The sequence below is a fragment of the Haplochromis burtoni genome, unplaced genomic scaffold (assembly GCF_018398535.1).
Source record: "Haplochromis burtoni strain Fernald_Lab_line unplaced genomic scaffold, NCSU_Asbu1 Contig_41, whole genome shotgun sequence".
Lineage (NCBI taxonomy): Eukaryota > Metazoa > Chordata > Actinopteri > Cichliformes > Cichlidae > Haplochromis > Haplochromis burtoni.
This window is the reverse complement of record NW_024582402.1, coordinates 1-14954: the sequence shown is the minus strand read 5'-3', so window position 1 is coordinate 14954 and position 14954 is coordinate 1. Positions and strand designations below refer to the sequence as shown.

Sequence of the window (14954 nt, the reverse complement as noted above, 5' to 3'; positions counted from 1 at the left end):
TTTGGTTTTGTTTGTCTTGTTTTGTACATGAACAAACGTGTAAAACTCAACTTCATTATGACCAAATACATGACCCTTCCTAAAACCAACTTGTTAGTTGTGTCTAACCATAGTCGCATTTGCTCGCTATATTTTTAGTTGAGTGAGCAAATTTGGAATATGTAACTAGGCCAGCAAGTCACACAAAAAAAAAAATACAGTGAAATGAAAAGGCTTCCATATGCAGTCCAGAGCCACATTTTATAGATGCCAAAATAATGAGATATGACTCAGGGATTATTAAAAACATGACCATGTCAGACTGTCAGGTTTCTTAATTTACTGCTGTGTAATAAGCAAACTACTGAGTGTCACGTGCATACAGACTTGTATAGAAGCTGCTGTCACCACTAGACCCCTGGTAAGCCATGGTAACCACTTCCTTGGCTGCATTCTCCTGCTTGCAACCTCAGAAGATGATTTAAAAAGCAAACTAGTCTGAATTAATTTTTTTAATTCACAAAAGACTCCGATGATATCCTGGGCAGAAAGAAGATTGATTTAAAAACCATTGGTTACAAGTTTACAATCAAAAGTATATTAGTTACAGATACAGGCCATTAAGTCCTGGTGATAACAGGCTATTAAGCTTGAGCACTGACTTAATTTAATATGCGAGAACTTCCAATCCTGAAGGGACTCAATACAATCCTGTTGACTTTGTAGATTTTCAATAAATATATTTTTTCAAAAAAACCAAAACATAAAGTGCACCTTCATACCGCCAGTGGACCTGCAGTCTGCTAGGTGTTCCCCTAAAACTCTGTCGTCACACAGTCACGACTGGTGCGCGTAACGTGTACATGCCATGATCATGTTCCTCCTCCTCTTTCTCCTCCTCCTCCTCCTCCTCCTCATCTTTCACATACATTAGGGTTTCCCTTTGCACGCAACAGCCATGAAATAAACGAAAAAATCAGAGTCCTCCGTGCGGTGCGGTCTTCCAGCCAATTCACCAACTGGAGTATTTGTGCACCACCATGCAAGCGGCGGGCACCGCGGCAGCTGATGCCGATGCTACTGTAAACAGTGGCAGCAGCAGCAGCGCCGCAGCCATAAGCGACAGAGACGGGGCAGGGGAGAGGATGGAGAGGACGGTGCCAAGCGAACAGCAGCAGGACAGGACCAACAACCAGCAGCAGCATCAACAGACGTCCTCAACCCCGTCTGGAGTGTTGAGTGAGTATCGCAGAGAAAGATTGAGGGGGTGGGGAGAGGGGTGAACTGCAAAATGTGTGTGTGGACTCGCTTTCTCTGTGGTCACAGAAAGCGAGTGTTTGTGTGCCTTTACCAAAAAAAAAAGAAAAAAGAAAAAAAGAAATGAGTGAGAGAATGGGGATAATGCACAAACGATATGGTGCAGTCACTGATGCTGAACAGACTTTACTGAATGACTCACTGGGGAGACAGGAGGGATCCGTCTGTGACTGGGTTGAGGTTTCCGTGTCCTTTAATTTCGCCGCTACACGGTGCGCATTCCGATTCAGGCAGGCCCGGGAAGAGTCCGAGGCAGGCTTTCTGGTCCACAGGTGCATGAAGGGCTGATATGCAACGGAGGTGTGTGTCCCGGCGGGCTGTCGGATACTGTGCGCTATACTCCGAAGACACTAAATAATGCGCTGCGAGCTCAGATGTCAGCTGTGACTTTACACGGAGAAATAGCATGCTACAGTAGTGAGTAAGCAAGAGGTGGATGGATGGATGGATGGATGGATGGATGGAGTATGAAGATTATAAAAAGCAGTGAGAACTATATGCGCTGTCATCTTTTACTCCACTCTTCTGTGACAATTCATGGGGGTTTGCTCTGTGGTGGCATGTTTCAGGACGCATAGATACCTTGCCTTTATTAAAGACTCAGGTAATAGTCTGGGCCTCTTACTGTATAACCCTTACAGTCCTGGCCTGAACAGTGTCACGATAGCTACTGCTTTCATTTACGATCTGACTTCAACCAGCCAGCGTAAACCACACTGGGGGGAACTTTGGTGTCACATAATATATATACATACATAAAAAAGAACTTTAAACTTTCAAAGGTTTGGAAAGATATCCTACCATTTCCCATTGCTCTGTCAATCTGGAGGCTACAGCAGATTATCAAAGCTTTCGTCTTTCTGGTTTGTGTGTAGCCTGTTTGTTGAAGACTTTGCACTTCATGGATTCTTGCCTGCTGTTTGACCATTGCATGCTGGGAAACCACCCCATCCCAACTTGACTTGGCAACAGAGCATGTAAACAATATTTAGGCTTACTCCTGAATAAATATTTAAATTAGTAGTAAAATCAAACGGAAAAAAACTTGTTGAGAAGTAACTTTCTAAAAGCATTCTTGAGCTATAACTTGCTATCTGATGAATCCCAACAAAAATATGACACAGAGTAAACTAAGACACAGTCTCATATTTGATCTAATATTTAATATTTACTGTTAGACTTGTTTTTTAGAGTCCCATTGCGCTTGATAAATATCATCATTCTCATTCGTTATGTGAAACCTCTCACGTTTGTATCAGTAAACTAGATGTTAAAATCACAATTAATGATCAGAAAAGCAAAACAAACTGCAAAACCTGGACTGATATAAAAACGCAGCTGTGAAAAAAAATATCCGATAGCCAGTGCTTAGTAAGTGTAATTTTGTTTGTCATGTTATGTATTAATTTATCTATAATTAATATGATAAATATGTCTCATGGTGTGCACCTGCTCCATTGCATTCTTATATTAAATAAGCTCATCATTTAAAGATAATTTGACCCTAATTTGATAAAATGCTTCTTCCCGCGAGAGAAATTTGCATGTCAGACACACGTTCAAGTAGAGGATTCTTCATGGCTTTAATGAGCATTTCTGTCATGGGGGAACCAGCGAGAACATCGGTGTGCAGTACTCTGAAACACACAGAGCATGGAGTAGAACCAGCCAGTGTCTGTAGCTTGGCTTGGATCGCATCATTATGTCATACAAAACGTCAGATCTTTATGAATTTATTCATCGCATTTCTGGTTAGGTGTGATTGATGTTGGAGTTTATTAGTTATGTATTGAATGCAGTGAGCCACAAAATACTGTAACACAGAAGATGACAGCAGCACTGAAGGCCCTCAGAAAGAGGGCTATATGTGCTGTAAGTAGGTGATGTGATATTGCAGAATGTGACATCCAGAAGACAGGCACACACTGAAAGAGTGTTACAGTATAATTCAGTGAACTATGAAGCGATTCGCCCATCACCGTGGCTGTCGCTCCTGAGCGTGAGCCACTGAAAACCAATGTGTGAAAGGCACAGCAATAAAAATGATGACTTCAGACTTCAGCGTGTCGTTATAATGCACAAGTGGGATGACGCTGCTGAGTACAACCGAGGCCTGTTGGTTTGTCAGCACTTAATTTTTATCTAGAGAGGCTTGAAAAAGTAGCTTGTTAGTGAGTATTTACTCACCGACCAGTTTGCAGATGGTTTGTTTGTTTGCCTCTCAGAACATTTGCTCAGTCACAGCACTGTTAACCTTCACTGGAGATGACTCATTATTTTCTACATTTCAGTCCCTATGCCACCATGACAGAGCAAACAGTTAATAGTGAATGGAAAATGTTGTGATTAAACTGATATCAATGAAAAACTGGTCAGTTGTGGTTAGCATCTGTCTTTTTTCTCCTTAAACCTTGTTAACCCCAGTTTGACCCAGTCTCATCCTTTCTCTATATTACCTGTCTTTCTTAGATAAACTGTTTGGGAAGCGACTTCTACAGGCCAGGCACTTTATTATGTCACGGAAGTCCTGGTTAAAGATGGTTCCCACAGAGAACTGTGATATACTGATGACATTCCCAGGTACAGTAAGCTCAGACGTGTCCTGTTTGTTTTGTCTGTCCTGTGCTGAAGCCCTTGCTGCAGAGAGAACAGTGTTCATTTAATATCAGTGATGATCAGCCACCCACTTAGTCAGATGATTGTGACTATCAGATGGGCTCTGGGGACAATTAGAAATCTTCCATTTACTGTGCTTGTATTTGCACACCATCCCCTTCTGCAGTGTATTTTAATGAAGCTGTGAATTCGTTGGCCAAACCTTTACATATACAACACGAAAGTCCCATCCTATTCATTATGTGGCATTTTAACATGATACCGTTTGTGTGGGGTCTATGTTAGAATGCTTTTGTAAATAATCTTTGGTGACATGAAATCCTGCAGCATATATGTTCAGTTTACTGCATCTGTCTGGTATTTCTACTCTTCATTTTCAAGACAGTGTGTCCTGGTTTTGAGGTGTAAATTTTGCGACCTGAATTCCCAAAAAGGTGGGATGCTGCGTAAAAACAGAATACAATTATTTGCTGATCTCATAAATACATATTGTACTTACAGTGGAATACGGAAAACATCAAATGTTTAAAGTGAGACATTTGACCAAGACTGCAGGGGGACTCCTAATCCTCCAACCAGTGTAAAATCTTAACCAAATCAAACATGTGCATCATAAAGAATGAGATAACCATGTCCGGTCAGGGCCTGGGTTAACAAGGACTGCATCGGGTGCCGTTGGCCAACAGGGTGCTGGAGGAATCTGTGCTACTGTTGTTGAAAGATAAAGAAAGAGGAAAGGGGAAGGCATGTTTGAAGGTAAGGAGAGAGAAGGAAAGGCAGGGGAAAGTAGCAAATCTAGGGACTATAACTGGTAAAGAAAGAGAGCTGGCTGATATGATGGAGAGAAGGAAACTAAATATATTATGTGTGCAGGAGACCAGGTAGAATGGAACATTGTAGGTGGATTCAAGCTGTTTTACCATGCTGTAAGTAGGAAGAGAAATGAAGTAGGGGTAATCTTGTTGGAAGAGTGTGTGAACAGTGTTACTGAGGTGAAGAGATTTTCAAAGTGCCCAAAAGGTTAGATGTGAATAAAAAGAGAAAGAGGAACTCTGGAGTAAGTTGGATGACGTGCAAGAGAGTGTCTGAAGGGGGAAGAGGGTGGTGATTGGAGCAGACGTCAATGGACATTTGCGTGACAGAAACAGAGGTGTTAAGTGGGTATGGTGTTAAGGAGAGAAACACAGAAGGACAGATGGGGGTGGATTTTTGCCAAAACTATAGAAATGGCTTTGGTAGGGAGGTAAGAGGGAGGACCACGGCATGACATATAAGATTGGAGGAAGGTGCACACAGGTGGATGACATCTTGTGCAGAACGTGCAGTCTTAAAGAGATAGGAGGCAGTAAGGTGGTGTCAGGAATGTAGTTATAGGGAACATCAGATGTCTGTAGGATGAGTGAAGGCAGATATAAGGATTAAATAATGCAACAGTCAAAGGACAATAAAGGTGAAGAAGAGAGTCAAGCAGGGTGGAGTGGAGGGACACGGTTGTCAAGGGTGAACTCTGACAGAAGAATGGCACCAAGAGTGAAAGGGATGGTAGTGAGACCTGCTATGATGTATGATTTGTAAATGGTGGCAGGAATTTGACAAATTTCCTCTCCCAAATTTCCAGTAACTGCTCTCCTCAGTCACCGGATTTTTACAGGCTGCTGTTAAAAGGAGAGGGGATGTTACACAGTGGTTTACACGACCCTGTCCCAACCTTTTTATGAGACATGTAATCATTATAAAATGGTACATTTTCTCAGCTTAAGTATTTAATATGTATTTGAAATGTCTTCTTGTCAACAAAATGTGTTTATGCAATTTTATTATCCTTATTATTAAGAACTGAGGTTATATATATATATATAACCTCAGTTCTTATATATATAATGTCTTATATATATAATGTAAAATGAATTTCATTTAACTTAATTAGAGTAAAGGGATGGTTGAGACTGTTAAGATGTTTTGTGGTAAAACAGGAATTGAAATGTAAACTCTTCGACATTGGATCTTACGATTACTATGAAGATTTTTTATGATTAAGAAAACAAATCTGAAGAATGCGCGTCTGTTTTTTATGACCACTCTGAAAAACCTTTTCACTGCACACACTTCCTTTTGAGCCGACCTTCAGCGGAAACGTCAGCTGCTTTGATTGTTTAGAGTTCAACTGTTTCCACCTATTTACGCTTTGATGTTTTAAGTCATTCATCTGAAAGTGCACACATGACGCACAGAATTGCACCTTAACTGTCTTATCTTGCGTACCTGCAGTTTTTAATCAAGGCAGGCATGCTTGAATTTTAACCAGAAAATGTAGTCTTATCGAGTCAGCTGAAGCAGTTTTTAATCAACCATAAATGGCTCAGTATGAGTTTATTCTAAGCAATCAAAGACAGCAGCTGTTACAAAATTGTAACTCAACAATGTGCAACAGTCAGAGCTGAATCTGACAGAAAGAAACACACACGGCACATGTTTATATATAAATTGCACCTGTTTTAAAGCGTTTCCACGTTAGATGAACTTAATGTTGTAAATGCTTTTCAGTGTGATGTTTAGTGTTAGTAAGGTCTACAACAGTTTCATTACTGGTTCAAATTTTTCATAGTCAGCTGAAAAAGATTGATTGGTTACAGTCCATCCTCAATAGCTTTTAAAAAAATCTTTGTGGTAAATGGAGACAAGTATTTAACTGGAAAGGCCTGTTACTGCCACCTCCACCTCCCACCTACCTCCCTGCTTCATGACACTTCAGTCAGAGCTGTGAAAAACTGGCTTTGGTTCAGCCTCCTTACATCAAACATGTAATTTCCTTATAGTTTTGATAAACGAGACTCTAAACCTGCCAAGTTAATTTAGACAGTAATAAAACTACATGTAAATGACATTAATGCGACTGATAAAAAATGTCAACATTTTTCCCTACAGACACAATAGATGACCACACTCTGCTGTGGCTCCTTAATCAGATTCGAGTTGGAATCCCACAAGTCAGCATCCAGGTTCGACAGCATAAACACACCCAGGCAAACGCCTTCTTCATCACAACAACGTTTGAGAAGTAGGTAACTCAAACTCTGTCTGTGTGTGTTACGCCATTTTGACATTTTATACCATTATTGATTTACACCTGCTTCATCTTAGCCACAAACAAATACCCGGACTTAGTGTTGGGTCGTGGCAAATAAATGTGTTTTGGTATGAAAGAACTGTGTGTTTACAGCTCCGATTCAGTTAGGTGCAGTTAGATACAAAAATGTGAAGTATTAATTTTACATACATGATTAGATGGTTTTGGCATATACAGTTAGGCCCATAACTGTCTACTGTTGGTAGAAAGTCATTTTTGTTTTTCCGTTACGTGATCTTGTGTGCACCGTCACAGTGGATTTTAAGATTAAAGCCCAGAGTTTCAGCTTTAATTAAAGAGTTTTAAAAAAATTATTATTATTTTTTTAAACTAACATAATTTTAAATATGAGGACTGTTTTTAATATTTGAAAATCCTTTGTAGTCAATGACTGCCTCAGGTCTTGAACTCATGGACATTACCAAATGCTTTGAATGCTGTGTTTGCACTTTGTCCCACATAGCAAAATTGGTATGGTCCGAATCTGGCCCACACAATGTGCTTAGACATGGCCCACATACCGCAAAGAATGACAGCCCTTTGGTGGCCAGGATCTGGTTTGCCAAAGGTGGCCCACACATGGGCCAGCACAAGGCCAGTTGCAGACACACTGCTGGCCCTGTGCTGGTAAATGGCCTGCATTTGTATAGCGCTTTACTCAGTCACTAAGGACCCCAAAGCGCTTTACACTACATTCAGTCATTCACCCATTCACACACACATTCACACACTGGCAATGGCAAGCTACATTGTAGCCACAGCTGCCCTGGGGCGCACTGACAGAGGCGAGGCTGCCGGACACTGGCGCCACCGGGCCCTCTGGCCTCTGTGCTGGCCCAGAACAGTTTCAGCTCTGGCCCCAGATGTCAACCTAATGTGTACCTTAATAAAGCCATGTAATAAGAACATGTGCATAATAGTGCAAAAGTAACATGACAACACTCTGTTCAGGCAGTGAATGGACTGATTCATATATAGCATTTTTCAGCTCTCCCAGATTACTCAAAGTGCTTTATACAACATGCCACATTCACTCAACCACACACTTTCACTTAACTGAGTGCTTCCTAACTACATTCATACACATTCGCACTCACAACATGCAGACTGGATTAGCCAGGTATCTGGGAGCCAGATATGGGAGCCAGGGCCTGGCCCATATCTGGAAAACATACGTCTTATCATGCCAGAGGTCGGCATGATACATTGCCGGTTTAATACCAGATCCGGGCCAGACCACCTTGCAATGTGGGATAGCTCTGTCTGATCAGTTTGCAGCATTTAATTTGTCTGAGTCAGAGCTGTACACATCACCGTTCATCCTGCTGCTTCTATCAGCATCATCATCATCGATAAACATGCCAGTCATACATGCCCATGCCATAACACTACCTCCACCATGTTTGACAGATGATGTGGTGTACTTTATTTCATTAACTGTTTCGATTTTTCTTCAGACTTTTCTCTTCCCATCATTCTGATATAAGCTCATCTTGGTTTCATCTCTTCTTTTTCAAGAACCGTGGAGGCTTTTTAGATGTTTTCTGGCAAAGTTGAATCTGATCTTCTAGTTCTTGAGTTTAACTGGTGGTTTTCTCTCATTATTTACACTCATGAAGATGTCTGTTGATTGGAGATCTTGACAATGATACCTCCTCCAGAGTGTTCTTGACTTGGTCTGAAGTGTTTTTGTTAACTAAGGAAAATAATTCACAATTAATCCGCTTTAGTTGTCCTCTGTGGTCATTTTTTATCATTGGTGTTGAAGATCTGGCAAGTACATTCATTCTTTTTAACAATGTACCAAGGTGGAGTGGGTGGAGATGAGAATTAGGGGTGATTTGTGACTCTAGAATAGCAGCAAGAGTGAAAGACGGGTGAGACCTGCTATGATTTATGCTTTGGATACAGTGGCATGAACACAAAGACAGGAGGTAGTAGAGTTGAAGATGTTAAGATTTTCATTGGGAGGGACCAGAGTGGAAAAGATTAGAAATTAGTACATTAGAGGAACAGCTCAGGTTTAGTGGTATGGAGACAAAGTTAGAGAAGCAAGGAGATGATTTGGACATGTGCAGAGAAGGTAGTGGATATATTGGAAAAAGACTGTGCCAGCTGCCAGGGAGAAGGAAAAGATGAAGACCACAAACGAGATTCATGGATGTGAAGGAGGACATGCAGTGATTTGGTGTGACAGAGAAGGATGCCTGAGAGAAAGGGAGTCGGAGGCAGATGACCAGCTGTGTTACAAAAGACCAGGTCTTACCCAGCCAAAAAAAAATTGGCATTTAGTCAATTGTTCCAATAATAATTTTGTGGCTCTGAAAATGGAGTACTAAGTGTAAAATGTCACAGTCAATGAACAAACTCTAAGCAAGAAATGTAATTAGAGTATTAGAGTAAAATTATTTTGAACACATGTGACAAGTCATCCTCCACCTCCACTTGTATTCACTGCAGTTTGATATTCACCGGCCCTTAATGTACCTAAACAATGAAACATTTTCAGTGCCGCGTCTGTGCAGTGTCAGTTCTCCATCAGGGTTTATGCTGCTGTTCATTCACCCTCAGCTTACTGCGAGGAGCGGAGCAGATGGGCATGCACAAGAACGTTAAACCACAGTTTGGTGGTGGCATGCGGCGCTTTTCCTGTGAGGAGGACAACATCTATGAGAACATTGAGAGCGAGCTCTGCTTTTTTACCTCTCAGGTTAGAAGCCAAACCCTGGGTCATGTTTGAATATCTTAAACAGTATAAACGGATTAAAATGTATGTGTTCTTTTTTTTTCCTGCTTCGTGTTCGTGGTTTTGTTCAGGAGCGCCAGAGCATCATTAAGTATTGGCTCGATAACCTGCGAGCCAAGCAGGGGGAGGTGCTTCACAACATTCACTTCCTGGAGGGACAGCCAATCAGTATGCTGGGGGGGGGGGTTTATGAGCACTTTATATTGAGGCATTCCTTAAACACTCCACAAATTCATTTGCTTTTAAATGCAATATTTCATATTTTATCCAAAGTACAAATAGATGCCAAGTTCATCATGAACATCTGTTGTTCTAACACAAGAACCCTCACTGAAAACTATCAGGACATCCACTGTTAGAGTTTTACTTGTTTCACTAAGATAAACTTAATGTATTGTTTTTTTGCTTGATTACATGAGATTTTAGAATCCATGTTTTTCCAAACTTGATGTGTCTCTTTAGTTCCAGAGCTGATAGCTCGGGGGGTGATCCAGCAAATGTTTCCTCTTCATGAGCAGAGGATACTCAACCAGCTGATGACATCTTGGGTCCAGGCTGTATGTGAGAGGCAGCCCCTCGGTAGGAACATTTACAATTTTACTTTGGAGGGCAGTAAACAGAAGGCCTACATACAGTTATAAGGAATATTAAATGACACTGTAAAACATTATGTGATGCCTTCAAATCCTAAACCCTCAACATTTTCAATTTTTCTACTTTGTAGATGACATCTGTGACTACTTTGGGGTGAAGATTGCCATGTATTTTGCTTGGCTGGGTTTCTACACCAACTCCATGCTTTATCCTGCTGTCATTGGCTTTCTCCTCTGGATGCTAGCAGAGGCTGACCAGGTAATTGGACCATTTTTTTTCTTTCTTGAAAACATTTGTAATTTTTGGACACAGATTTTTGACAGTAAATTTGCCTCTGTACACAACCACAGTGGGTTTCAAATACTCAGAAGTAACTGGACAATTGACTACAAACAGAAAAAGCACGTTCCCTCATTATTTCTTGATTAATTAGGAAAAGATCAAAGCTCTAGAGCTGATTCCAAGTGTTCAGCTTGTATTTGGTATTTCTTCTGTTCTCACTATGAGGTCCAAATAGATGTTGATGTAAATGCAGGTCATCATTAATTAGAAAAAAAGAGATGATTGTTTGATGAAAAAATTATTTCCAGGAAACACAACTTCACAACATGTAGCCAAGTCAAAAACACCCTTGAGGATGTAGCCGTGTCATTGTCAACAATCGGTAATGTACAGAATTTAAACAACTCTACATCAAGTCTACAATCAACAGTTGCCTTCATGTGTGGAAGGGTTTGTAAACACTCTGTATTTCCTTGTTGTAACAAGGTGCAAAACACTGGATACACTCAGTAACAAGGAGGCCATATTATGCTTCCCCAGACAACACCTATAACACAAAAGCCTGCACAGTTCTGAACAGGTGAAACCAAAATTAACGAGTGAAAAGAAAAGCAAGAAGAAGTAGAGAAACAGCTCATGAAGCATGCCACATTATCTATTAAAACATGTTGGCGGCAGTGTCATGGTATGACTCCAGTGGAACCGGTTCACTAGTGTTTTCTGATAGAAGTAATGGGATGAATTGGAAGTGTACAAGGCTATACTCTCTACTCAGCCTCAGACAAATATTACAAAACTGATCAGACATTGCTTCACGGTGCAGGTGGATAATGAAAAATGAATGTATACTTCAAAGATATTTACAAAGCAAAGAAATCGGATATACTTCACTGGCCGGGTCTGTCATCCAACAGAGCATGCTTTTCAGGTATTAAATACAAAACTGAATGTAGAGACCCACAAACCAGCAGCAACTGAACACAGATCCTGGACAACCTGAAAGGATTTTCAGGATTTAAAAAAAAAAATCTTTACATTTAAAATTATGCCAGTTTGTCCAATTTCCTTTGAAATGGATGCCTGTGTATAAAACCAGCTTTAATTTCAAAGCAGGTCAAGCCAAACCTTTGTAAAAGGCCTTAAATTAAACATGAAAGTCTGCACTTCAGTCACACCTTCATTGATTTAAAATCCACTGTGGTGGTGTACAGGGGCAAAATAACAACAACAACAAAAAAAGCATATTAATCTCAGGAAGATATTTAATTTTTTCTTTAGCTTGTTGTGGAAATTGAAAAAATGTATTTGTATAAAGCATATTCAGAGTATTATGTCATCAAACATATGGCTGTGGACCACTAAATATTCAAATAGATGATAGTTGATCTACACGGAAATAATCGTATTCGTTTCAGCGTATCGTTTTCTGGTTTGGCTCTCCTGACACTATAAATACTCTGGCACAGAGGCTTTTAATTTGAATGTGTGAGATTGAAAAGATAGCAGTCCCAGACAGGAAGTAGGCAGCTTTGATTTATGGTCAAGCTGACGTGCTGGCACGGTGACAGCAGAACAGACAAAAATCCCTCTTCACGATCGCACAGTTGCTATGTAACATGTAAGGAGTAAACACTGGGGTAGTATGCATGAAAGTAAATATGAAATTTCCACTGAATTGCCTCTAATGTTTTTCATAAAATGGTTAAACTGTTTATGAGTTAAAGCAACACATGATACAAACTAAATAATCTAATCAGTGGCACTGCATGGTATAACTTTATCATCACATGTTACAGCATTTTGTCTTTGGTTCTCTAATGCTCCTGCTCAGACCAGTCAGGATATCTGCTGTGTGGTTTTTGCCCTCTTCAACGTTGTGTGGGCGACTTTGTTTCTGGAGCGCTGGAAGAGGCGAGAGGCAGAGCTGGCTTACAGGTGGGGCACTCTGGATACCCCCACAGAGTCCTTAGAGGAGCCCAGACCTCAGTTCAGGGTGAGCACTGTTTCAGATCTTATACCACCAAGAATTTTTCAGTGATAATGATAATAAACTTCTAAAGCTTTTTTTTTTTAATTAATGGATTCTTTTATTCAGCATTTCCATTTTTATCAAAGTAAAAAGCTATATCGCTGTCTTTGCATGATGCAAGGGATCAGTTACTCAGTTCTGCAGCAAATCTGTTGCGTCACAATTCCAGGAAATGTGATCAACGTGTTTCTAAGAGTATTGTGTGAGTGTGAGTGTGTCTGCGAGGGGGGTGGAGGTGTCCAACTCACTGTGTCCTGCTGTGAGGAATGAATAGAAAGGGGGGGGGGGGTTAATGCCTCAAAAGGGGAGTGTGGGAACTCCTCAGCACAAGCCCGGCTAGCTCAGTCGGTAGAGCATGAGACTCTTAATCTCAGGGTCGTGGGTTCGAGCCCCACGTTGGGCGTCATAGCTTTTAAAGAAGAAACACATATAACCGGAAGTTCTACAAAATAGGAAGATCTGCCTTCTTGGCAGGCAATGTTGCAAATTTTACTGATGGCACGAGTTTCATGTAACAAATTATATAGAGAGAATTAGCTGTTTGCTGTGATAAGACACCTCATTTCATTTTTACACTTCAAATGATGACAAAAATCCCAAAATAGCCTCCAATCTCATATTCAGCCTGGCCCGTCTGTTCCCTCCTCCTCTGCTGTCTCTGCAGGGAGTGAAGCGTTGCAGTCCTATAACTGGCTGTGAGGAGTTCTACTACCCACCCTGGAAGAGAGCTCTGTTCAGATGGCTGGTCAGCCTGCCCATCTGCCTCCTCTGTCTCTGCTTCGTCTTCCTTGCTATGCTCCTCTGCCTAGAACTGCAGGTTTGACACCCAGAACAACCGTGTGCAAGTTCAGTGAGACAAAATGAATTTAATATAGTCATGGAGATTATATATATCTGTGTTTAATTCTACTCTTAATGAAATAAATACAGTATATAAGGAGTTTAACAAGAGAGGTAAAAAGTGAGAACAAATTTGCTTCAGACCAATAAAGTCTATCTTTACTCTGTCATAACGTTACCATGTTTTGTTTTGTTTTTTTAATAAAAGCTATGAAGAATGTAAGATCCATGTCAACTGGTAGTCCTGAGATTTGTGTAATGTGTTATTTTCTAAAACAGGTTAAACAGACCATAATCAACTACACCCCCTACCTGCTCACATTCATTTAACGGCCTTTTAAAAATAGCCCAGGGATTTGAGACATGAATGAACAGGCCATTAAAAATGTATCATACTTCTATTTCACTTTGCAGGAAGTGGTGATGGAGATTCAGGAGCTGCCTAGTATTACAAGATTCATTCCGAAGATACTTCTGGCCATGACAGTAACTGTATGTGATGAAGTGTATAAGAAGATCGCCTACTGGCTCAATGACATGGGTAAGAAGAAATTAAATTTAATGAAGCGTACTTGCCCATGACTGTGATTCAGATTATGTAACTCTTTGGTATGTAGAAGGCTGTCCTATGTCCTAGTCTGCATTTTTACTTTTTGTTAGAGGAAAAACTCCTGCACACTGAATAACACTATTCTTATTTGCATTTCTTTGCCTAGAAAACTACAGACTCCAGAGTGCCTATGAGAATAATCTCATCATCAAGATGGTTTTTGTAAGTCATTATTTCCCCTCATTTGGGGATAAAAACAGTTTACCATGAACGAGTGAGTGAGTGAGCGTTTGCATTTCTGCAATGCTTTCTTCTTGTTTTGCAGTTTGAATTCATCAATTCTTACCTTAGCCTTTTCTACATTGGATTCTACCTCAAGGACATGGAGAGACTAAAGGAGGTAACCACAGTTTTATTTATTAAAAGTAATTTTATCTTCAAATGCCCAAATGTCACTTTGCTGAACACTGGGCACCGTGGCCCAAAGTAGCGACTCTACACCTGAAACTTGGCAGTTTGCAGTAGTAACCTTGTTGTTGTCTGCAATTTTATCAACCAAACTGATTAACCAAAGGATTTTTTTCAGCTGCAGACAGCTTGGTTATTAAGTTAAAATGAGCGCCATATTTTATTTAGTATTTGGGGGCTTTTCACATGAGTTCATTTCCATTTAAGTCAGGAAGTGGAAATAAAACATTACATTAATGGTTGTTGATATTAACTTTATATCTAATTCAGGTTCAGCTACAAAGACATAAACTAACAACCTCAAACCATATGATCACATGACAAAAATGACTTGAATATTCAAATTCATAAGGTCCCTATTTTGTGTGTGTGTGTGTGTGTGTGTGTGTGTGTGTGTGTGTGTGTG

The 14954-nt window shown here is 40.4% G+C and overlaps 1 protein-coding gene and 1 non-coding gene across 4 annotated transcripts; both read left to right on the top strand.

The window, feature by feature from the left end:
- The first annotated feature begins 828 nt into the window (after positions 1-828).
- LOC102296045 (anoctamin-8) lies at positions 829-14913 on the top strand. 3 transcript variants are annotated; one of them, XM_005920672.3, is made up of 12 exons: positions 831-1218; positions 3766-3876; positions 6838-6970; positions 9611-9749; positions 9857-9953; positions 10248-10364; positions 10510-10637; positions 12493-12654; positions 13355-13507; positions 13945-14071; positions 14247-14302; positions 14406-14911. In XM_005920672.3, exons 1-12 carry the CDS (start codon positions 1020-1022, stop codon positions 14568-14570), a joined length of 1587 nt encoding a protein of 528 aa, XP_005920734.1. In that variant the 5' UTR covers positions 831-1019; the 3' UTR covers positions 14571-14911. The 3 variants fall into 3 exon arrangements, with proteins under 3 accessions (XP_042075900.1, XP_005920734.1, XP_042075901.1); XM_042219967.1 differs by lacking the exon at positions 831-1218 and adding an exon at positions 1240-1713 and having other exon boundaries at positions 14406-14912; XM_042219966.1 differs by lacking the exon at positions 3766-3876 and having other exon boundaries at positions 829-1218; positions 14406-14913.
- Positions 13021-13093, top strand: trnak-cuu. Its single transcript has one exon. It is a non-coding gene; the product is annotated as a tRNA-Lys (tRNA).
- Positions 14914-14954: the final 41 nt, after the last annotated feature.